The sequence below is a fragment of the Stegostoma tigrinum genome, chromosome 28 (genome assembly GCF_030684315.1).
Source record: "Stegostoma tigrinum isolate sSteTig4 chromosome 28, sSteTig4.hap1, whole genome shotgun sequence".
NCBI lineage: Eukaryota > Metazoa > Chordata > Chondrichthyes > Orectolobiformes > Stegostomatidae > Stegostoma > Stegostoma tigrinum.
The window spans coordinates 27,742,584-27,768,116 of NC_081381.1; the positions used below are offsets into that span (position 1 = coordinate 27,742,584).

At 45.5% G+C, this 25,533-nt stretch overlaps 1 protein-coding gene across 5 annotated transcripts in view; it reads left to right on the forward strand.

The window, feature by feature from the left end:
- LOC125466637 (pleckstrin homology domain-containing family G member 5) overlaps positions 1-25,533 on the forward strand; it is a 119,715-nt gene that overhangs the window by 43,662 nt on the left and 50,520 nt on the right. For 4 of the 5 annotated variants that reach the window (XM_059655610.1, XM_059655611.1, XM_059655612.1 and 1 more), the window contains 5 exons: positions 16,792-16,921; positions 18,225-18,327; positions 18,835-18,895; positions 19,586-19,677; positions 20,677-20,816. In XM_059655610.1, the coding sequence (XP_059511593.1) occupies positions 16,792-16,921; positions 18,225-18,327; positions 18,835-18,895; positions 19,586-19,677; positions 20,677-20,816 (526 nt within the window). The remainder of the gene's footprint in view (positions 1-16,791; positions 16,922-18,224; positions 18,328-18,834; positions 18,896-19,585; positions 19,678-20,676; positions 20,817-25,533) is intronic. The other variant, XM_048561429.2, reaches the window with a different exon arrangement.

Genomic DNA, 25,533 nt, shown 5'->3' on the forward strand with positions numbered 1-25,533 from the left:
GCTTGGCTTTGCTACCATTCTTAAACAATAGAACACCATTAGCCACCCTCCAGTCTTCCAGAACATCACCAGTGGCTAAAGATGAAGCAAAAATCTCTGAAAGGGCCTCTGCGATTTCTTCCCTAGTCTCCCACAATGCCCGAGGATGGACTCGATCAGGCCCAGGGGATTTATCCACTTTAACGTACTAAAGGGTGCAAATGCCACCTCTCTGTTAATATGAATACAGTCCGAAATATCTCCACTTATTTCCCTCATTTCCTTAGCATCCTCAGTAAACACTGAGGAGAAATAATCATTAAAAATCTCTTCCCATCTCCTGTGGCTCCACACATAGACAGCCATGCTGATCTTTAAGTGACCCTATTTACTCCCTAGCAACCCTCTTACTCTTAATATAGCTATAGAACCTCTTTGGATTATCTTTAACCTTATCTGTCAGATCAATCTCATACCTTCTTTTTGCTCTTATGACTTCCCTCTTAAGTTTGCTCCTACACTTTTTATAGTCATCCAGGGATTCATTTAAGCCCAATAGCTTAAAACCAATGTATGTCACCTTTTTCCTGACCAGAGCCTCAATATACCTCGTCAGCCAGGGATTTCTAAACCTGCCAGCTTTTCCCTCCACCCTAACAGGGTCATACTGTCGTGGATTCTTGATATCATACTTTTAAAAGTGTCCCATTTTCCAGTTGTTCCTTTTTCCTTCAAACAGATTCGCCCGATCGACCTCTGCTACATGCTATCTAATGACCCTAAAATTGGTCCTGCTTTGGTTTAGCACCTTAGCCTGTGGGCCTTTTCTACCTTTTTCCATAACTAAGAGTTATGTTCACTGGACCCAAAATGCTGCCCAACTGATACTTCAGTCACTTGCCCAACCTCATTTCCTAACAGGAGGTCCAATGGTGCACCCTCACGAGCAGGGCTCTCTAGATACTGATGTCGGAAACTTTCTTGGACACATTTGACAAATTCCACCCTGTCTGGGTATTTTACACTCTGGGTGGCCCAGTCATTACAGGGGAAATTAAAATCTCCAACCAATATAACTCTATTCCTACAGGTATCTGCAATCTCCCTACACATCTACTCCTCTAGTACCCACTGGCTATTTGCCCATCAACAACACAGTCACAATAGAGTTACCATCCCCCGCCATGGTCTAGTCTCTAAGTTCTAGCCATTTGGTCTCATTTGATGACCCCTTAAGAATATCTTCTGTAAGAATTGTTGCTATGCCCTCCCTTATCAAAAGGGCAACTCTCCCTCCTCTCTTACTTGTACTCTGTCATACCTGTAGCTTGTGTATCCTGGAACATTGAGCTGCCAGTCCTGCCCTTCTCTCAGCCATGTTTCTGTTATGGGTATAATATCCCAGTTCCCAGAGCTAATTCATGCTTTGAGCTTATCTGCCTTACCAGTCAGGCCTCATGCATTGAAATAAATGCACTTTAAACTTTTCCCTCCTTTTACAGTGCCCCTGGTTATCCGGAATTGTCTCTCAACGTGATTCCACCCACAGCCAAAATATCCACCGTCACTTGATTGAAAAATTTGTTGTTGACCGTGAGTGAGGGTCTTGATTTATTTGTCCACCAGCAAAGTTGATTTAACACCAAATAGAAGTGCCATGAACTGTGATCAGTCAGTGATCTTTCCAAAGTCAACAATGAATAGATGGTGATCTGTAAATGTGATTGAGTGTGGCTGAGAGCAAATGTGAGAGGACATGGGGGCATATTTTTAAGGTGAGAGGAGATTGATTTTAAAAAGTCATGAGGGGCATTTTTTTGCGCAGAGGTTCACGTGTGGAATGAACTTCCTGAGGAACTGGTGGATGCGGGCATGGTTTCAATGTTTCAGAGATACTTACATAATTATGTGAATAGGAAAGGTTTAGAGGGATGTGGGCCACAAGCAGGCTGGTGGGACTGGTTTAGTTTGGGATTATGTTTGACGTGGACTGGTTAGACCAAAGGGTCTGTTTCCATGCTGTATGACTCTGCGATGGAAGAATTCCTGTGCTCAAATCTTTCCATGAACATTTGACAAATAAGTATCTTACTTTACAAAAAGGATTTCCACTGGCACTGCACAGGGTGTTAAGGTCACTGTTGCCTTCTAAGCCCCACCTTTTCTCCTGCTTTGTACTGAGCGCACCACTTCCTGCTTTGTGCTAAACCATCCCACTGCCCCATCCAAATCTGTAGGCTCACAGTGGGGCACACTGCTAGTGCCTTAGGTCTCAGTTGTGGCTGAGTTGCTAGCTCTGTCGTGTGAGCCTGAAGATTGTAGGTTCAAGTCTCACTCCAGGGACTGGTGAACTTGATTCACACTAAAACTTCAAGTTACGTTCTCAGTGACTTATGCACCACTTTCTCAACAATACAAAGGCTCCAATGTCACTATTTCAGAAAAGCAATATCCTGAATCAGATACATTCCCTCCAACAGCAACACTAAAATGTTACCTGGTTATTAGGATATTGCTGCTTTTTAACCTCAGTTAAACTGGACAGGTTATCATCTTTTATCAGCCCACTCTTTGTTTAAAGATGACACGTGTAATGAGGGATATTGAAATGAGGACTGTGTCACAGCTAAGGTCTATGCCAATATGGATGGTGCTTAAAAGCTACTGCTTCTTGTGATAGGAAAGTCCAGGAAGCCACGTTGCTTTGTGAATTACAAGATACTTGCCTCGGAGTATGACACTGATAAAACCACCTGGATGACCTCCAGCCTTTTTGAGGCATGAATCAAGAATGTGGGCAAATGTTTCAATAGACAAAATGAAGATGGTCACCACAAGGATCCATCGGAGTTCTACGTGAGCCCATCTGGCCACCCACATTTTCCCTGAGGACCATAGGAATGCTTTGGGATTTTTCACTGCAACTGAGAAGCATGGGAAACATCTTTGACTGCATTGACAAATGGTGGACATGTCCGAGACAGCATGCTGAGCAGAAGAGGTTTACAGTCTTACCAGAGTAGCTCCCAATGTTTTTGGAAGCCTTTCACTGTACACTGAACAGGCCTTTATAAGAAGTGAACAAATCAAAAAATAAAGACATTTTTCACAAATTACTGTGTCACTGGATTTCTGTGGTTTCTTTGGAGGCAAATCAGGTTACTTAGGGACTTTGTCAGTCACCATGAAGCTCTGTTTAACACAAATTTGTGAAAGGGACACTTGCAAATTTGACGTACTGTGATTCTGCTGTTCAATAAAATGCTTTGGTGCATCCAAAAGTTGCAGAAAGACTCTAAAAATGCAAGTGTTTCTTGCCTGGAGTGAGTACTACATGCCTGAAGCAGAAATGTCACCATGATATTCGGGCACTATTTGTTGCAGTTCTTTCTCTGTCAGTTCCATCAGAGTGAAAACTGGGAGACTCCAGTTCTGACGCTTCACAAAATGAGACATTTCTTGCATTAACTCTGCCTGTGGTTGAGTGATGTGTGGGAGATGAGTGAGAGATGCCATGGACTAGGCCAGCCCATTGATGAAACCTCGCTGGGGAGGGTGTGGGTGTGAACATGCCTCAACCCTTCTTGTGCAAATGATGTATTGATGGGAAACCCAGGCAGGGTCGGGTGTATGGTGCAGCAGCAGTGGGAACAGTGATAGAAGTGACTGAGAGATGAGACTGGGGCAAATAGAGGGTGAAATATAACAGTAGCTGTGTTACAACACCCTGTGGTCAATTCAATCAGACTATACTGAGTCTGTCATATTGCAGGTTGGACCAGAAGTTTATCTGTGATGATTGGGAGTTCTTTGCTACTTCAGCGGTTAATTATTGTCAGCTTATGGCTCTTTGACACTGACAGAAAAAGGCTCCAACTACTGATCTGGTAATGACACAACGGGGCCCTATTTTAGCTTGGAGACAGGGTCCTGACCAAGTCCAGGGTATGCTTCTCACCACACAGCTGTGCAACACAGCTGACCCTGCTCTTGAGCTCCATGTGTTTTTGGTCTGAATCAGTGCATGTCGATCAGCTGGCTGGTACATTAATTATCTGTATCAATCATCCTAAAGAGTTTCATGCATATCCCCTTTCTCACCCCTTCCTCTCCTGAAGGTGCTGACCCTCCCTGGGGTCCAGCTCCCCCTCCTCTCCTGAAGGTGCTGACTCTCCCTGGGGTCCAGCTCCCCCTCCTCTCCTGAAGGTGCTGACTCTCCCTGGGGTCCAGCTCCCCCTCCTCTCCTGAAGGTGCTGACTCTCCCTGGGGTTCAGCTCCTCTATGGTCCTGGTCTAATAAACAAGGAAGTATAAATGGTTTGGGAGTTTGGATCAGGTCTGTGGGCTGCTCAGTGCCCTGTAATTTCAGGCCAGGCTGAAGTCAAGGTCATGGAATGATTTATCACTGAGCTACTCCAGTACATTCAGTTTGTGAGACTGGCCAGCCACAGGGTAGATGGCAGAGAGCCAACTGGCACTGCGCAACACAGTTTATCCTGCTGCTAATCTCTCCGTTTTTCCTTCTCATTCTCTCTCTTTCTCTGGTTTCCTTTTACTCTTTCTTCCTGTTTATTTCTCATAGCTGTTTTCTCTCCATTTATTTCTCTCCTTGCTCTTTTTGTTTGTTACTCTGTATATTTCTGTGCGTCTCACCAGTTCTCAATTAATTTCTCTCACCCTCCGACTCCTTCACTCTCTGTCCTTCCTCTCTGTCTAAATCTCTCTACCTTTTCATGCTGGATAAATGAGGCAGGTTTAATAGCATGCATACTCAATACCAGAACCACATCACGATGTTGAATATGAAAAGACTGGCAAATTTTACATACAGCCAGACACTGACAGTCTGAGGAGTCTTAAGGTTACAGCTGTTCTGCGATGCATTCAATTATTGCTTTAGAGTTGATATCAGCTGCAAAGTTTACAGTTGATTAACTCAGGCAGTCAGGCATTAGAGAACTGAAGGGTCTGGTATGATGTTGAATCACTGGGTGATGGCTCTACAAGATCACAATTGATTTCTGAATTATTCACAGACCAGCAAATAAAAATCTTTTGCATTGTTCCCGACCATATCAACATTCTCTCTCACACACTTCCCAGTGTTCATAGAATCCCTACATTGTGGAGACAGGCCGTTCGCCTTAACAAGTCCACATTGACCCTCAAAGCATCCCACCCAGAACCATCCCCCTGTGATCCACCTAAATCTATACATCTCTGAACACTACAGGGAATTTAGCATGACCAAGGTACCCAGCCTACATATCTTTGGACTGTGCAAAGAAATGGGAGCAAACCCACGCAGACACGGGGAGAATGTGCAAACTCCACAGAGACAATTGCTCAAGGGTGGAATCAAACCTGGGCCCCTGGTGCTGCAAGGCTGCAGTGTTACCCACTGAGCCACCGTGCGTGCCACTCTGTTTTGGGCAATAATCTGGAAGACAAAGCATTAGCTGACCTCCCATCTCTGTAGCCTGGGGTGGGTTATTTGACAATGATCAGGAACAGAGACCTTTGCTGATGTCTGCTCTTTTTAATGCAGGTATTACTTGACATTGATCAGAAGCAAGAACGTTGACTTAAAACTCTCCGAGACTCTGGGATGGACAGTGAGAGTAGGTCACTGGCCGGTGAACAGAAGCTGGATTCAGGCTGATTCCCTTTCTCCCTAACTTAACAAATGGCAGATTTTAATTTATATAGGACCTTTATGATCTCAGAACATCTCAAAGTAATTTTCAGCCAAACAAATGCCTCTGACTTTTAGGCACTGTTGTAATGTAAAAAACAGAGCAATCAATTTGCACACAGCAAGGTCATGCAAGTAGAAAGGTGAGAATGACCAGTTAGACAGAAGTCGACTGAAGAATAAATCATGGCCAGTACATCAAGTGAATTCCCTTGCTCTTATTCAAAAAGTGCCCTGAGATATTTTGTGCAATCTGACAGGGAAGAGGGGGTTCCAGGTCAGTGTCTTGCCCAAATGATGCAATCTCTGATGACAATGCCATCATACTTGCCCCTTTAACAGCACAGTGCTCCCTCAGAGCCGTCTCTTCAACAGTACAGTTCACCTGTAGAAATACCCTGTGATAGTTCATTGCTCCCTCAGTATTACCACTCTAATGGCTGAGCACTGCCTCAGAAAAGCCCCTCTGATGGTTCTGTGTTCCCTCAGTACTCCCCTTAGAGAGCTCAGCACTCTCATGGTATCACCTCCCTGATAGGTCAGTACCCACCCAGATTTCTATGTAAATATTTGTTTATGGGGCTTGGGGATTGCTGGATGAGCCAGTATTTGTTGCCCATCCCCAATTGCCCTTGAGAAGGTAAATGTGACCTGCTGCAATGCTTGGGATGTAGGATAGGAACAGTGCGATTGAGAAGGGAGTTCAGGATTCAGATTCAGCACCAATGAAAGAACAGTGGTATTTTCCCAAGTTTAGATGTTATAGAGTCAGAGTGATCTACAGCATAGAAAGAGGTCCTTTGGCCCACTATGTCCATGCCAGTCAAAAACAAATACATAATGATTCTAATCCCACTTTCCAGCACTGAGCCCATAGCCTTGTATGCATTGTTGCTCAGAGGAAAACTTATAGGTGCCAGTGTTCATATCCTTGTTCTTCTAAGTGGTTGTAGTCACAGGTTTGGAAGGTGCTGTCACAGGAAGCTTGTGAATTCAGCAGTGCATCTTGTAGCTAGTACACACCGCTGCTCCTGAATGCCAGTGGTGGAGGGAAGTGAATGTTTGAGGATGTGGTGTCAATCAAGTGGGCATTTTTGTCCTCATTGGTGTTAAGCTTCTTGAGTGTTGTTGGAACTATACCTATCTAGGGCTATGCCTATTCAGGAATATGAAGAGTATACCACCACAATCCTGACTTGTGCCTTATAAATGGTGAAAGACATTGAGGAAATGGGAAGTGAGTTGCATGCAACAGAATTCCTCATCTCTGGCCCGCTCTTGTAGCCACTGTATTCATATGGCAGGTCCAGTTTGATTCCTGGTCAATTGTAATTCCCGGAATGTTGATAGCTGGGGATTTAGCGATGGTAATGCCAATGCAAATTCAGGGTGATTGTTAGATTCTGTCTTGTTGGAGATGGTCATTGCATGGAACTCGTGTGGGGTGAATGTTATTTACCACTTACCAGTCTGAGTCCGAAAGTTACCCAGTCTGCCTACAGGTTCAGAGGAGTTTCAAATGGTCCTGAACATTGTGCAATCATCAGCCAGCATTCCCACTTTGGACATCATGATGGAGGGGAGGTCATTGCTGAAGCAGCTGAAGATGGTTGAGCCTGAGACACCACCTTGAGGATTTTTTGTGTGATGGCAAGGAACATGATGATTGATTTCCAATAACCACAGCCTGATTCCCATTGACTCCAAGATAACAAAGTGTGGAGCTGGATGAACACAGCAGGCCAAGCAGCATCTTAGGACCACAAAAGCCGAAGTTTCAGGCCTAGGCCCTTCATCATTTTTTTTCTGATGAAGGGTCTAGGCCCGAAACGTCAGCTTTTGTGGTCCTAAGATGCTGCTTGGCCTGCTGTGTTCATCCAGCTCCACACTTTGTTATATCAGATTCTCCAGCATCTGCAGTTCCCATTATCTCTCCCATTGACTCCAGTTTGCTAGGGCTTCTTGATGCCATATTCGGTCAAATGTTTCCTTGATGTCAGGAGTAATTACTCTCACTTCACATCAAATTTTATCCCCCGGCAGCTCAGGTCTCCCTCAATATTTCCCTTTCATCTCTGTGTTCCCTCCGCACTCCTCTGTCAGAACTCAGTGCTCCCTTTATTTTGCCCCTCTGGCAGTTCAACACCCTCTCAATTAGAGAGTCCCTGACAGTTCAGTACTCGCCCAGTATTGCCCAGGAAGTATCATTTTAGGATTTTGTGATCAAATATGGACAGGATCAGGCTAGAAGCTGAAAGCTTTTTCATTGTATTGTGTTACGACTCACACACAAGGATCGGCTATTCGTGCACAAGGCCTTGGGACACATTCCCAGTATCAGAGGAAGACTGAGCTCCGTCTTCAGGAAAAGGGGAAGAAAACTGGAATAATAATAACTCGAACTTCAAGCCTAGCTTCAGTTTAACATTGGAAGGGTGAAAGGTGTTTGCACTGTTGCTGAGCAGTTCATTGCTGAGTAGATGCAGCTAGACCTGTCATTTGATGTTGGGCCTGTTTGTAGAGCCAGTTGATGATATACTTGGTGTACTGAGTAACTATGAGAGAGAACTCTGCCCAGAGCACAATATTTACACAGCTGGCTGATCCCGCTCCAGCACGAACTTTGAAATGGCTCCGTTCTTTACCTCCAGCTGCTGGTTTAGGCTCTGTGTTACTGCCCTTCCATGGCAGGATTTACTCAATGCTCTGGTAAATTATCAAGTTGGAGGATTTCTAACATCCGCTGACCACCTCGACTGCCAACCTGTGCCACTCTGTGCCAAGCTCCATGTCTTCCTATGAGAGGTGTGCCCAAAGCTGGGTTAGAGACCATTCTGTCTCTGCTTACTGAGACATTCATAGCAGACAGAGGATGTTAAAAGTCAAACATTCACTGCAGTGCCCTATGACACCACTTATCTAAACTGCAAGAACAATGTGTCCCGTGGCGCTTACAGACTGTTTCCAGCCTGGGTCCCTGCCTTATTTCCAGCCAGTGGAGATGGAGATGAAGGGTCCTCGTGTTTCTTTGGGCTCTAGGCTCCACTGTGCTGATATTTGTGGTAGATTCTTGGAGAATCCAGTTCCATCATTGGGCATCTAACTGAAGTGATGATGGCACAGAATGGCCAGAGACTTCAGCAGGAGCTACTGACACCTCATTGGGCTTCATTCCTGGTACTATCTGTCATTCAAGCTGGCCCAGTGTTGGAGGAAGGGCAGCAGTCAGTGTAAAATAGGCTGGCAAGCTCTTTGAGAAGGTATTTCTTTTCTCAGATGATTTGGGTCATTTCTTTCCACACTCAGTTACTGGACCACTGTGAGGACTCACATCAAAAGCGAAGTGCAAGTTTGCAAGACCTAAACTAAAACTTCTTGGACACATTATCCAAGCTACTGGATTTGCGGTTAATCTGCAAGAAGAAAAAACTGTAAGAAAATTTCCACTGCCTCGGAACACCGCAGAACTTCAAAGATTCCCGGGATGGTACATCAAATAAACAGGTTTCTCTCGAACTTGGCGGATATTAATGTGCCCTTGAGACAGCTTTTACACCAGGATGAACAGTGATTCTGGAACGCTGACCAGGAAAAGGCTTTTGACAAAATTAAGCAACTTCTGGTCTCTTTAGAAATGTTGACACACCTTTGTTTACCACAATAGCAACTGGTGCATAATTTTGCTGGTAACACAATACTAGGTGGGATGGTGAGGATGTCGTAAAGAGGTTTAGGATGATTTAGACCAATTGAATGAATGGGGAAATACATGGCAGCTGCACTGTCACATGGATCAGTGCAAAGTTATCCTCTTTAATAGGAAAAACAGAGTGACAGAGTTTTATCGAAACGGGAAGTGTCGATGTCTTCCCCAGGGTGAATAACCAAGATCTTTTCCCCACAGTAGCAGAGTTTAATACTAGACAGCATAGCTTTAAGGTGAGAGGGGAAAGATTTTAAAAGGACCTAAAGGGCAACTTGCTCATACAGAAAATGGTGCATGTATGGAATGAGCTGACAAAGGAAGCAGTAGAAGCTGCTACAATTACAGCATCTAAGCAGCATATGCATGGGTGTATGAATAGGAAGGGTTTGGAGAGATATGGGCCAAATGTTGGCAAATGGGACTAGACTGATTTGGGATATCTAGTCGGCGTGGCTGGGTTGGAGTGAAGGGTCTGTTTCTATGCTGTACAGCTCTATGCCTCTATGTATAAAGGGTCTTGACTTATACAGCAGTCACTGAAAGCAAGGATGCAAGTGCAGTTAACAGTTAGGAAGCCAAATGGCATGTTGGTCTTCATTGCAAGAGGATTTGAGTAAAACAGTAACGTTGTCTTACTGCATCTGTACAGTGCTTTGGTGAGACCACATCTGGTGTATTCTGTACAGTTTTGATCTCCTTACTCAAGAAAGGATACATTTCCCATAGGGTGAGTGGAGTGAAGGTCACCAGACTGATTCATGGAATAGCAGGATTGTAGTATGAGGCAAGACTGGATTGTCTAAGTCTGCATTAATTGGAGTTCACAAAAATGAGAGGAGATTTAATTGATACGTATGTAATTCTGACAGGCTGGAGAGGCTTGATGCGGGGATGATATTTCTCCTGGCTGGATGGTTTAGTACAAGGGTCTCAGGCTATGGGGTAGGCCATTTAGAACTTAAATAAAGAGACTTTCCTTACGTGGAATGGTGAACCTGTGGAGAGCTCCATCATTTGAGGCTGTGGAGGCCAAGTTACTGAATATATTTAAGAGAGAACAGGAGGGAGTATGGTGTTGAGCTCTTGTAACTGGTTTGTATGTTCCCCGCACATGCTGCCTTGGGCTCTATACTCTATTAATTTACCCTTTTGTCTTCTTTTGCTGAAATCTAATCTGCTTCAAATCCACATGTCTGATGCTTTTTTGTCTGATTTGTCTATTCCTTCCTTGGATCGAATACCATCCCTGATTTTCCTTATTACCCATGTTTGGGCCACTTTTGCATTCACCTTTGTCCCAGACTGGAATTAACAAGGTTATTCCCCCATCCATGTTTTCAATGTTCACCCTTGTTTATCCACCAGTGTCCCTTTAAGTAACATTCTCTAATTTATCGAGACTAGCTGGTGCCTCATACAATTGTAATTTCCTTTATTTAGACTCAGGACCCTGGTCACAGAATCAACTGCAGCACTCTCCATCTGAATGAAACACTCTATTATATTATGATCACTCTTCCACAAGGAGTCTCGCTTAGATAGACTGCTAGGTATTCCTTTCCGATTACACAATCCCAGTCAAGGCTGACGTCTGTCAATTCTGAGGAACGGTCACTACACATGAAACGTTAACTCTGATTTCTCTCCACAGATGCTGCCAGACCTGCTGAGATTTCCCAGCAATTTCTGTTTTCTTGTCTGATTTATAGCATCCACAGCTCTACCGGTTTTTATTTTGAAATATTCTGTCCTTGGGTCCTCAGTGTATTGTTACTGATTTGATTTGCCTAATCTATATGCAGATTAAAGTCATCCATAATTACAACAGTACCTTTATTACTTGCATCTCTAATTCCCTGTTTATCGCCTCCCCCAACATTACCGCTACATTGTGGCGGTCTATATATCATTTTTGTCCCTTGGTTTTTCTATCTCTACCCTTACACATTCCACTTCACCAGAGCTAATATCCTTCCTCATTACTGTGTTAATTTTACTCTTTAACCAGAAATGCTAGTCCACCATCTTTTTCCTTTTTGTCTGTCCTTCTAAAAAAGTGAAGATTCCAGTGTACGTCCCTGGCCGCCCTGCAACCATGTCTCCGTAACCCAAACTATATTATACTGTTTATATCAATCTTCATATCTAATTTATCATTTTGTTGTGAACGTTCCACGCATTAAGCCACAACGCCTTAAAGCTTGTCTTTTTAACAGTCTTAGTCTTGTCCACATTATTTTGCACAATGGCCCTGTTTGATTCTTGCTATCACTTTACTTATTTCCCATCGTATCTACTGTTTTTGCCCTTATTTCCCTCTTTTCTGTCTCCCTGTAGAGATTCCCAACCCCCTGCCATTTTAGTTTAAACCTTCTTCAACCACGCTGGAAATATTCCCCCAGGACATCAGCTCTGGTCCTGCCCAGGTTCAACCTGTCCCCCATCTTCCCCAGAATTGGTCCCAATGGCCCAGGAATCTGAAATCATTCCCCTCACTCCATCTACCCAGCCATGTATTCATCTGATATACCATTTTTCTCTGACTAGCATGTGGCCCTGGTAGCAATCCAGAGATCATTATCTTGAGGTGCTACCTTTTGCCTTGATTCATCAACCTCCATATTCTACTTCTAGGACCTCATCCCTTTCTGTACCTATTCCTTCAGAATCAATGTGTCCAACATGACTGGCTGTTGCTATTCGCACTCCACAATGTCCAGAAGACCTTGAGACCATAAGACATGCGAGTGGCGTAAAGGCCATTCGGCCCATCAAGTCCACTCTGCCAGTTAATCATGGCTGACAGGCATTTCAACTCCACTTCCCCGCACTCTCCCCGTAGCCCTTGATTCGTTGCGAGATCAAGAATTTATCAATCTCTGCCTTGAAGACATTTAATGTCCCGGCCTCCACTGCGCTCCATGGCAATGAATTCCACAGGCCCACCACTCTCTGGCTGGAGAAATGTCTCCTCATTTCTGTTCTAAATTTACCCCCTCTAATCCTAAGGCTGTGGCCACGGGTGCTAGTCTCCCGCCTAATGGAAACAACTTCCCAGCGTCCACTCTTTCTAAGCCATACATTATCTTGTAAGTTTCTATTAGATCTCCCCTCAACCTTCTAAACTCTAATGAATACAATCCCAGGATCCTCAGCCGTTCATCATTTGTTAAACCTACTATTCCAGGGATCATCCATGAGAATCTCCGCTGGACATGCTCTGGCACCAGTATGTCCTTCCTGAGGTGTGGGGCCCAAAATTAGACACAGTATTCTAAATGGGACCTAACTAGAGTTTTATAAAGTCTCAGAAGCACATCACTGCTTTTATATTCCAACCCTCTAGAGGTAAGTAAAGATATGCCCTGTAACCATTCCAAGGCATCCTTGATCCTAGCACCCAGGAGGCAACGTGTCTTCCTGGAGTTGAGTTTACCATCACAGAGAAATCTATTGATTCTCCTTACAGTTGAATCCACTATTCCTATAGCATTCTCACACTTGATCCATCTCTCTCTGACTGCAGAGCCAACACTATAAATGAATTTGGCTGTTGCCATTTTCTTGTGAGAGGGCACTCACCCAAACATTATCCAAAATGGTACATCCTTACTGCAGGAAATGGCCACAGGACATCTCTGAATCATATGCCACCTGCTCGTTCCCTGCCACATGGGATCATCTGTTCCCTCCCTGCCTGGGGAGTGTTGGCCAGTGAAGTGACCAGCTCTCTGTACAGGTTCTCCACAATACTGCCAGCGATGTGGAGGCACAACACTGTACCGAGCCACCACTCTGACTCTGACACTCAGGTACCGGGAGCGGTAGGTGCAGGCATTTTGTGCACACATTCTGGTCCCATACCTACCTCAGGACTGCAAGCAAGGGGAGCACACCCGAGCTCTCCTTCCCTGACTTACTGTTTCAAATTAAACTTCCAGATTTTTATTAAAATCCAATAATATCAATTCCTTTAGAGCCTTTCTTCTCTCAACTCTGCAATATCAATCCAAAATAAAGACCTTATAAACTATGAGCGATAAAAATAGTACAAATATTAACCTGACTTTACTCATCCAATCAGCTACATCCTTTTCCCAAAGTCACTTCTTCCCCAATCTGTGACGTGATCTGTGTTCTTGGATCCTCTACATTCCTTTGCCTTTAGGTTTTCACAATTTAGAAAATATCCTTTCTAGGTCCATAGTGGATGATCATATCTTTGCCTATATTGTGATTTGTTTGCCATAATTTTACCCACTTGCTAAATTAATCACTATCACTTTATAATTTTACATTTCCAGCTAATCAGCCTACAGTGCTGTTATCTTTCTGACATTAGCATATTTGGACATATGGCCTTCTATTCCACTCTCTAAAATGTTAATGAATTTATTGCAGTTTGAAGGACCCTACCTCAATCCTTGCAGGCACCATTCATCACATCCTGCCAAAGAGAGCCCTGTCTGTACTCTGACTCCTTGCCTCCTTCTTTCTGCAATTCTATAACGAGGTTGCTGATTTCCCAATGATTTCATGAGTTTCACAGGTGTGTGAATAGGACAGGGATAGAGGGACATGGGCCAAACGCAGGCAAATGGGACTGGTTTAGTTTGGGAAACCTGGTTGATACGGAAGAGTTGAGCCAAAGGGTCTGTTTTCATGTTGTATGACCCTCTGACTCTCTCCAACAGAGTTTTAAGAAAATCTTTGCCATAGTCTTTTATTCTTCATTGAATGGGGCGGGGGGGGGGGGGGGGGGGGCGTCACCTGCAAGGCCGGTATTTGTTGCCCATCCCCAATTGCCCTTGAACTTAGTGACTCGCTTGGCCATTTCAGAAGTCAGTTCAGAATCAGGCAAATTGCTGTGGGCCTGGAGTCACATGTAGCTCAGAACAGAGAGGATAGCGGATTCTCTTACCTAAAAGCATGAGTGAACCAGCTGGGTTTTTATGATATTTGCTGATAGTTTTCACTGTCACCGTTACTGAGACAGGCTACAAATGCCCGATGTATTTTAATTTATTTGAATTTGCTGTGGTGAGATTTGTACTTGTGTCTGCAGAGCATTAACCTGGGCCTCTGGATTACTGGGCCAATAATGGTGCTATTTTACAACGATTCCCCTTTTTCAAGTGTAATATACAAGGAGAACCACCTGACATTCCTCCATTCGTTATTTAAGTCATAGAGTCTTATAGCATGGAAATAGACCCTTTTGTCCAACTCATCTGTGCCTATCAGATATGCTAAATTAATCTGGTTTCATTGGCCAGCATTTGGCTGGTGTGCTTCTAAACTCTTCCTATTAATGTGCTCATCTAGATGCCTTCTAAATGTTGTCATTGTACCAGACATATCAGGAATGACCGCCGCCTTCATATTCACATCGGCTCTCTCCAAGCAGCTGAAAATGTTCAAGTGCTCAGTCACCCTATCATTATGTAGACTTTCGCAGTTTCCCAACAACAGGTATTAGACTAATAATTGCTTGGGATTGCCCTCCGTCACTCTTGTTAAATTGCAGAATAGGATGCATCATTTTCTAAAGAATGGTGCTGAATTGAGAGAACTTCATGGACACTGTAACATTCAGGGTTCTCGCTTTTTCTTTTGTAGCTCCTTTTTGTAAACCTTGATTTGACATTCTTTAGTGTGAGTAATTTCTACTTCTTAAAAATTTTGTACACGTTAATTTGTGATTCCATGTCCATGGTTCATCAAGAGATTCCTTTGGATGACTGACAGGCTAACCTCTTCCTCTGTTATATACTAATGCAAAATAATTCCACATTGTTTACCATTCCCTGATTTCATTGATGTTATCTGCCTTCCTATATTTTCTATGGTGCCATAATGCTTCAGACCAACCTCTCTTTTATCCCCTTCATGTCATTGTAAATATTTTTGAGTTGATTTTGAAATCTCTTGCATGTGCTGGCTGCTTTGCCACCCTTTCCTTTCTTTATATCTTCCCCATTCACAGGTACCAGATTGTATTTGTACTCTTTTTCTTTTGGTTTTGTTTCTTATCTCATCCTGTCTTCCTGACTTTCTTTTCTTTTGACAGGAGAATTTTTGCGTATTTAGGGGTATAAATTGGTTCAATATCGTATTAATCTTTTTGAACACCCACCCCCCATTAATCACTTATTTTACCCACAAATGCAGTTGCCCAGCTTATTGTCAACAAACTCTGTCTCATTCATTGAGGCCTTACTTACATCTAGAATCTTAGTCACTGTTTCAAGTTTCTCTCTCTCAACCAGAACATTAACTGTATTACAATTGCTGTTTGATAAGTGTTCACGCACATTAAGCTTTTAACTAAATTTAACACATTATTAAATTAAGTATGACATGCCCCTGGGACATGTTGCAGAAAACTGTCCCAGACACAGTGTGCCTGCGAACAAGGAGCTTTCCTTAGCTGTTAGGAAACAGAATGGCAGCTCTCATGTGTTCGCGTGAGGTGCATAGAGTACTGGACTAGACCTATACTGGTTCAGACCTCACCACAATAAGTGGATATCAACAGCAGAATTTACAAGATGTTCTCAGTCACTGTTCTGACATTAAGATTTCTCCAGTCCCAGCTCTCACCTCCCTGACACCAATCTGGCACTGCACGTCCGGTCATGGCAGTGGAAACTAAGGAAGATTTTAAGGTCTTTATTCAGCAGAGTATGATTCTAATTCTCACAGCATCTTTGGAGAGATACATGTTGGGGTAAGGGTGAGGAGGGGCCTGTTATCCATGAACTGCCCTCCCTATATCTGAGAATCGGACCCTCACTAAATACCCTGTCAGGAAGGCATTGTGGGTCAAACACTGAACAGTCAGCCTCAGGCCACCTGGGGAACAGCATATATTTGGGGAAATGGAGGTTTCACACTGAATCTGTTTGAGGCTTTTTGGTGGTGGTAGAATGCTGAATATGTCAGTGAATCATTTCCCTGTTGTAGCTTGAAAGGCTGACCAAACTTCAGTTGTCACATTATCTGCCTGTAACAGATCGTGTATGTACTCAGCAACCTTGTTGCCTGCTCCTATTAGTGTGACCATGTGTTAAAACTGACAGGTGGACAACATGACAGCTGAAATTGAGATAACATGGCTTTGTCCTTTCTGATAAAGAGCTTTGTAGCTGAGGAGGGTAAAAGAATACACTACAAGAGTTATTTCAGCTGGGTGGGGACAGGCATGCTGCGATTTTCTTCTCCATGGTCAGTGAAAGTGCAGATATAACCTGCGGCTCACTTGGGGAAGAGAGCCCTTTTGAACGCATACAAATCTCAAACAAAATGTATTGATTTTTGAACAGTGTACAGTCCTGTGTTTGATATATTGTTCCCTATTTGTCATGTTGCTCCACGTTCGATGTTACTGAGAGTGTCCCTTTATCTTTCAGGTATGTCACCATGGTGATTGCCAGGAGATTAACAATCAAACTCCACTGAATCTCTGTGCGTCCTGTGACAGCAAACTCCATGACACAATGCACTTTGACCGACACATCCGCTTTGACCTCCCACCCCAAGGTCAGCCCCTCATGCCCTGACTGCTTTCTTGCAGCTTTTCACTGCTCCCGTTGTGTTGAAATGCTGTGTTTCCCTGACTGCATTGGCAGGATGCCAGTTGCAGTGCCATCAGTATTAAAGGGTGAGGATCGTATTAGGGGTGGACCAGGAAGAAACAGTAAGACCCTTGGTGGCTTTCCTGTCAGGATGATCAACTTGTCTGTGACCTAACTTGTCCTGTGATCCAGTCAGGTGTGACCCTGTAATCCAGTCTGTCTGAGATACTGCCACCCAGACATCACATTGATCCATTGCCAGGCAAGCTCCTGTCTATTTCTAAAGTGAGTTTGAGATTCCTGTTAGATATCCTGTTAAATAGCCGGGCTACTTTCCCCCGCTGGTGAAGATTTCTCATGATCCTTTTTATCCTGAATCTCTTCCTCTTCAGTAATTCTCACCAATGCTTCAGGAGCCTGGGATTGTCCCACACCCCAGCCCTGGCTCCATGGTAACTACGCAATTGAGTCAATGAACTGAGCTCCAGACATAACTTCAGGTTACGGAACCACACAGTCTGAGTGTAGCCCATATGGGAGCTGGGCGGCACGGTGGCTTAGTGGTTAGCACTGCTACCTCACAGCACCAGGGATGTGGGCTCAGTTCCATCCTCGAGCAGCTGCCTGTGTGGAGTTTGCATATTCTCTCCATGTCTGCATAGGTTTCCTCCCATTGTCCAAAAATGTGCAGGTTAGGTGGGTTGGCAATGCTAAATTTCCCCTACTGTGCAGGTTAAGTGGATTAGCCATGGGAAATGCAGATTTACAGAGATAGGGTAGGGGTTGAGTCTGGGTGGGATGCTCTTCGGAGGGTCAGTTGGACTTAATGGGCCAAATGGCCTGTTTCCACACTGTAGGGATCCTATGATTCAAGCCATCAATTTTGTAAAGGGGTGTTCTTGACTTGAAAGATAATAAATCCAGCACAAGAACAAGTTACATTTATATCATTTAATTACTGTATCTCATGGCACTTCACAGGAATGTAATAAAGTAAAATGTAGACACTGAGCCACATGAGGTGGCGTTAGGACAGGTGGGGGAAAGATCGAGAAAGATGGGGGGATTGGAGAGAGGCCTAGGGCCTAGACAGCTGAAGGTGAGGCCGCCAATGGCACCGCAGTGGAAATCGAGAATGTGAAAGAGGCCAGAAATTTGGGAGTGTGGAAATCTTAGGGGACTGTGCAGCCGGAGGGGAAAACAGAACTAGAGCGCGGCAAGGCCGTGGAGAGATTTAGAAACACTTTGATCTCCTGTTGTTGTCGCAGGGTCAGTTCTGGCCAGGAATGTCTCAACCCGCTCATGCCCACCCCGGACCAGGCAGTCATCTGACAGGGAGGATGAGGATGAAAGCGGAATGGACAGCAGAAGGTAAAAAGTCATTTGTCTGTGACCAGTGCAGTCTGCAAAGATCATCAGGTTCCATTTCATTGAAAAGAGCAGGAATTCTAATCTGTGGTTTCACCAAATGCCCGAGAAACATCTCCCCTGCAAGCACTTGTTTTAGTTTAAACAATGCTGTGTAAATATTGAGCATGACAGTGAGTGATGCTGATCAGGGAGTTTTAGGGAGTGAGGGTGTTATCCACTTTCCTGTACGTGGCATGACTTTGGTCACACTGTCAGTGCTTTAATTTGAAACAATTCACACCGATCCTGACCGTGACCATGGGCCATTGACCTGCCCAAGGCCTCAGGCCAGAAGGGGACATTCCTTTCCTTGAGATAATGCTGCAAGGTGACAGCGTCGATAATATGACATTGGCTGAGTTACTGAGGGTGAGGGTGAAGAGTGAGTGAGGGTGGCTCGGTCTCAGCGTGAGCAGAGCAATGTGCTGTTTTTATGGTAAAACGTTCTCAATTTTCCCACTTCTGCAGTGACAAGAGGAATTCTGCACTGAAGCTGAGCAAGAAGAAGCCTCGTCGCCGACACACGGATGTAAGAAATACCTTCAGATCATTCTGTGCTCAGTATCGTGAGCAAGCTTCTCTCCCAAATACCCCAGACTTTTCAGGATCCTTCCCAACTCCTCTTTAAATCTCAGGCTAGACTTACCCCGTCTCTCCACAATCTAATTCGAGATGCCTAGGACACCATTTCATCTTCGACTTGGGTCCTGTGAGTGCGGCAGGGCATAAGTTTCCCTCAATACTACCCCATCAAACATACCCAGGGCAGGAACCACACAGATTCAATGCAGAGTAAATGTCCTTCAAAACAGTTCCAACAACTATTACCCAGATAGGTAGAAGATGAGATTAAATACAGAGTAAAGTTCTCTCTACATTGGGTGAGACTGAGTGAGTTGCCCAGCTTTATATTGATAGCAGTTTTGTGCTGTAGACTCATGTCCTTACTGGTATTTAATTGCAGCTTAATGTTGTAGTAATGAATGTTAAAGACACGTGGATACACTGTAGAAGTACAGGCTCTAAAGCCTGTATCAAATCTGGCTCCAGTATCCAATGCTGAAGATTATTGGCTGAGTTTGGCACGATGGAAAATGACAGGATAATTGGCAGTATTGTAACTGTGCTAGTTTCTAGTTACTCTCCATAATACTGGGAAGCCTCTCAGTTCCTGCCCAGTCTTACTCGCCAATGCTAACTGTTTTTCTTCGTTCTGCAGGATCCCAGCAAGGAGTGTTTCACTTTGAAGTTTGATTTGAATGTCAACATTGATACAGAGATTGTCCCTGCAATGAAGAAAAGAACTCTGGGGTACGTCCACGAGATTCTCAATCACTCCCAGTCCGCACCCCCCTGCGCCAGGCTGCCCTGGGAGGACTGCGTTCTGTAGGGTCTCCCTGTTACAGTGACACAGTGCAAGTCACGTTTGTGCTGTTAGGCCCCCAGACTCAGCACACCAGATATTCACATCATTTCCAAAGTTAGGCCAAGGGTTTAACCCAGAACCTTCTTGCTTTGCACGATTCAGCTGCCTTCTCTGAATTGCAAAAGAACGGTCTAGGCCCGAAACATCAGCTTTCCTGCTCCTCTGATGCTGCTTGCCCTGCTGTGTTCATCCAGCTCTACACCTTGTTATCTCAGACTGCTACTTCTGCTGCTTTGCTCACATGCATATCAATTTTCCCAAACACCTTTCCTCGGACAGGTGGGATTCCCGTGCATTATTCAAGTGGAGCAGCACTGGAGAAAACAGAGATGATCGAGATTCCCTCTGAGTTTGCCACCCAAGTCATACTGGGTGCGTGCCTCAATGTTATAAGGGGCACTGTTCCAACGTTACCAGGGATTCTGGCCCACCATTTTTTGTGTCCAGCCCAGCATTTCCAGGCTCCTGCCCCACCTATTTCAGGGTCCTGTCCCAGTTTTATCAGAGGCCTTGCCTCTGTATTGTTGGGAGTCTCAAATTCCGGATATCCAGGCCCCTGTCCCAGTTGGATCAGGAGTACTGTCACAGCATTCCGGGGTGCGGGGAGTGGGGGGGAGGCCTGTTATCCAAAGGAAATCCTGAACTGGGTCACATTGTTTCTGGGAGCCTTGCCCCAGTATGACCCGTGACCCGCTCCAACTGCCGCTAATATCTTGTGGTTTCCCCTTTCTGTCGTCTGTCTGAAATTCTGGTCAGGCACAGTGTAAAGTAGGTCAGAGCCATCTGATTGAATACAACACACTGACAAAGCCTGAGCTAAACGTGTGCATGAATTGTGACTGTCCAATCTGAATATGCCTCCTGAAATGTTTGCTTTTCTCAAGCAGGGAAGCACTGTTGCCTATGTTCGAGAGGCACGGCATTGAGTTGAATCAGGTGGAGGTTTACTTGGACCATTCATACACACCTCTAACCCTGAACTTTGAGGCATATCGTTTTGGGGGACACTATCTGAAAGTAAAAGGTAGGTGATTGACCTCAGACTGCATGTGGCGTTGCTACAAAGACAGTGGCCCAGTATGGATAGCCAGCATTGAGGATAGTACGCAAGGCCAGAACTAGATTGTCCTGCATTCACCACACTGTCAGAGGAGAAGCATTCTTGTCCTAACAGCCCAGGCTTGATTCACAAACGAGCCTCTGAGGTGATGGGCAGAATTGACATGGGTCCTCACAGCTAAGATCATATCCGCACTACTCAGTGTGGCAAAAGCAAAACACCCTGTATCCGGCTGGGGCTGAGTGGGCTTCACTCCAAAGCCAGCATTAGGTGAGAGACTATACTCATCTCAATATTATGAACAGAGGTGGGGAGAAACCCGCACCCAAAGATCACAGCTCAGGACATCAAAATGTTCCAAAGTATTTTAAGCCAATGAACAGAATTTGAGATGCAGGTACTGTTCGAATACAAGCAACACAGCAGCCAAATTGCACACACCAAACCCCGCCAAGCAATAAAGTGGTAATCTATGTTATCAAGATCAATTCAGTGTTGACGGGGCTAGGTCGCAGTGCAAGTGTTCTCGAGGCTGTGTCACAGTGTGAGTGTTGTCGAAGCCGTGTCGCAGTGCAATTGTTGTTGAGGCTGTGTCGCAGTGTGATTGTTGTTCAGGCAGTGTCACAGTGTGATTGTTGTCGAGGCTGTGTCGCAGTGCGATTGTTGTCAAAGCTGTGTCGCAGTGCAATTGTTGTCGAGGCTGTGTCACAGTGCGATTGTTGTCGGGGCTGTGTCACAGTGCGATTGTTGTCGAGGCTGTGTCACAGTGCGATTGTTGTTGAGGCTGTGTTACAGTGCAATTGTTGTCTAGGCTGTGTCACAGTGCGATTGTTGTCAAGGCTGTGTCGCAGTGCGATTGTTGTCGAGGTTGTGTCACAGTATGATTGTTGTCGAGGTTGTGTCACAGTGCAATTGTTGTCAAGGCTGTGTCGCAGTGCAGTTGTTGTCTAGGCTGTGTCACTGTGCGATTGTTGTCTAGGCTGTGTCACTGTGCGATTGTTGTCAAGGCTGTGTCACAGTGCAATTGTTGTCTAGGCTGTGTCACAGTGCAATTGTTGTCGAGCCTGTGTCACAGTGTGAGTGTTGTCGAGGTTGTGTCACAGTGCGATTGTTGTTGAGGTTATGTCACAGTGCAACTGTTGTCGAGGCAGTGTCACAATCTGATTGTTGTTGAATCTGTGTGGCATTGCGAGTGTCGTCGAGTCTGTGTTGCAGTGCGAGTGTTGTCGAGGCTGTGTCGCATTGCGAGTGTTGTCAAAGCAGTGTAGCAGTGCGATAGTTGTCGAGGCTGTGTCGCAGTGTAATTGTTGTCGAGGCTGTGTCGCAGTGCGGGTGTTGTCGAGTCTGTGTCGCAGTGGGTGTGTTGTTGAGACTGTGTCGCAGTGTGAGTGTTGTCGAGCTGTGCTGCAGTGTGAGTGTTGTCAAGGCGGTGTAGCAGTGCGATAGTTGTCGAGGCTGTGTGGCAGTGTAATTGTTGTCAAGGCCGTGTGGCAGTGTAATTGTTGTCGAGGCTGTATCGCAGTGCGGGTGTTGTCGAGTCTGTGTCGCAGTGTGAGTGTTGTCGAGCTGTGCTGCAGTGTGAGTGTTGTCAAGGCGGTGTAGCAGTGCGAGTGTTGTCGAGTCTGTGTCGCATTGCGAGTGTTGTCAAAGCAGTGTAATAGTGCAATTGTTGTCAAGGCTGTGTCGCAGTGTAATTGTTGTCGAGGTTGTGTCACAGTGCAATTGTTGTCGAGGCTGTGTCGCATTGCAAGTGTTGGAAAAGCTGTGTAGCAGTGCGATTGTTGTCAAGGCTGTGTCGCAGTGCGAGTGTGGTCGAATCTGTGTCGCATTGCGAGTGTTGTAAAAGTTGTGTAGCAGTGCGATTGTTGTCAAGACTGAGTCGCAGTGTTGTCGAGTCTGTGTCGCATTGCGAGTGTTGTCAAAGCAGTGTAATAGTGCAATTGTTGTCAAGGCTGTGTCGCAATGTAATTGTTGTCGAGGTTGTGTGACAGTGCAATTGTTGTCGAGGCTGTGTCGCATTGCAAGTGTTGGAAAAACTGTGTAGCAGTGCGATTGTTGTCAAGGCTGTGTCGCAGTGCGAGTGTGGTCGAATCTGTGTCGCATTGCGAGTGTTGGAAAAGTTGTGTAGCAGTGCGATTGTTGTGAAGGCTGTGTCGCAGTGTGAGTGTTGTCGAGGTCGTGTAGCAGTGTACTTGTTGTCGAGGTTGTGTCACAGTGCGAGTGTTGTCAAAGCAGTGTCGCAGTGCGATTGTTGTCTAGGCTGTGTCACAGTGCAATTGTTGTCAAGGCTGTGTCACAGTGCAATTGTTGTCTAGGCTGTGTCACAGTGCGATTGTTGTCAAGGCTGTGTCGCAGTGCGATTGTTGTCAAGGCTGTGTCACAGTGCAATTGTTGTCTAGGCTATGTCACAGTGTGAGTGTTGTCGAGGTTGTGTCACAGTTCTATTGTTGTCGAGGTTGTGTCACAGTGCGATTGTTGTCTAGGCTGTGTCACAGTGCAATTGTTGTCGAGCCTGTGTCACAGTGTGAGTGTTTGTCGAGGTTGTGTCACAGTGCGATTGTTGTTGAGGTTATGTCACAGTGCAATTGTTGTCGAGGCAGTGTCACAATCTGATTGTTGTTGAATCTGTGTGGCATTGCGAGTGTCGTCGAGTCTGTGTTGCAGTGCGAGTGTTGTCGAGGCTGTGTCGCAGTGTAATTGTTGTCGAGGCTGTGTCGCAGTGCGGGTGTTGTCGAGTCTGTGTCGCAGTGGGTGTGTTGTTGAGACTGTGTCGCAGTGTGAGTGTTGTCGAGCTGTGCTGCAGTGTGAGTGTTGTCAAGGCGGTGTAGCAGTGCGATAGTTGTCGAGGCTGTGTGGCAGTGTAATTGTTGTCAAGGCTGTGTGGCAGTGTAATTGTTGTCGAGGTTGTGTCACAGTGCAATTGTTGTCGAGACTGCGTTGCAAGTGTTGGAAAAGCTGTTGTCAAGACTGAGTCGCAGTGTTGTCGAGTCTGTGTCGCATTGCGAGTGTTGTTGAAGCAGTGTAATAGTGCGATTGTTGTCAAGGCTGTGTCGCAGTGTAATTGTTGTCGAGGTTGTGTCGCAGTGTGAGTGTTGTTGAGGTCATGTAGCAGTGTACTTGTTGTCGAGGTTGTGTCACAGTGCGAGTGTTGTCAAAGTAGTGTCGCAGTGCGATTGTTGTCTAGGCTGTGTCACAGTGCGATTGTTGTCAAGGCTGTGTCACAGTGCAATTGTTGTCTAGGCTGTGTCACAGTGTGAGTGTTGTCGAGGTTGTGTCACAGTTCTATTGTTGTCGAGGTTGTGTCACAGTGCGATTGTTGCTGAGGTTGTGTCACAGTGCAATTGTTGTCGAGCCTGTTTCACAGTGTGAGTGTTGTCGAGGTTGTGTCACAGTGCGATTGTTGTTGAGGTTGTGTCGCAGTGCAATTGTTGTCGAGGCAGTGTCACAATCTGATTGTTGTTGAATCTGTGTGGCATTGTGAGTGTCGTCGAGTCTGTGTTGCATTGCGAGTGTTGTCGAGGCTGTGTCGCATTGCGAGTGTTGTCAAAGCAGTGTCGCAGTGCAGCTGTTGTTGAGGCTGTATCGCAGTGCGAGTGTTGTCGAATCTGCATCACAGTGCGATTGTTGGCGAGGTTGTGTCACAGTGAGATTGTTGACGAAGTGGTGTCGCAGTGCGATTGTTGTCAAGGCTGTGTCGCAGTGCGAGTGTTGTTGAGGCAGTGTCGCAGTAGGAGTGTTGTCGAATCTGTGTCGCAGTGCAATTGTTGTCAAGTTGCATCGCAGTGTAATCGTTGTCAAGGCTGTGTCACAGTCTGATTGTTGTCGAGGCTGTGTCACGGTGCCATTGTCGTCGAGGCAGTGTCGCAGTACGAGTGTTGTCAAGGCTGTGTCGCAGCGAGGGTGTTGTCGAATCTTCGTTGCATTGTGAGTATTGTCGTGGCTGTGTGGCATGGCGAGCACCATTGAGTTTGTGTCGCAGTGCGATTGTTGTTGAGGCTGTGTCGCAGTGCGATTGTTGTTGAGGCAGTGTCGCAGTGCGAGTGTCGTCGAGGCTGTGTCGCAGTGTGAATGTTGTCGAATCTTCGTTGCATTACGAGTATTGTTGAGGCTGTGTGGCATGGCGAGCGCTGTTGAGTTTGTGTCACAGTGCGATTGTTGTCGAATTTGTGTTACAGTGTGTGGGTTGTCGAGGTTGTGTCATAGTGCGATTGTTGTCCAGTTGTGTCCAGTGAGATTGTTGTTGAAGCTGTGTTGCAGTGCGATTATTGTCGAGGCTATGTCGCATTGCGATTGTTGTCAAAGCAGTGTCGTAGTGCAATAGTTGTCGAGGCTGTGTGGCAGTGTAATTGTTGTCGAGGCTGTGTCACAATCTGATTGTTGTTGAATCTGTGTGGCATTGCGAGTGTCGTCGAGTCTGTGTCGCATTGCGATTGTTGTCAAAGCAGTGTCGTAGTGCGATAGTTGTCGAGGCTGTGTGGCAGTGTAATTGTTGTCGAGGCTGTGTCACAATCTGATTGTTGTTGAATCTGTGTGGCATTGCGAGTGTCGTCGAGTCTGTGTCGCATTGCGAGTGTTGTCAAAGCAGTGTAGCAGTGCGATAGTTGTCGAGGCTGTGTGGCAGTGTAATTGTTGTCGAGGCTGTGTCACAGTGAGATTGTTGTCGAGGCTGTGTCGCAGTGCG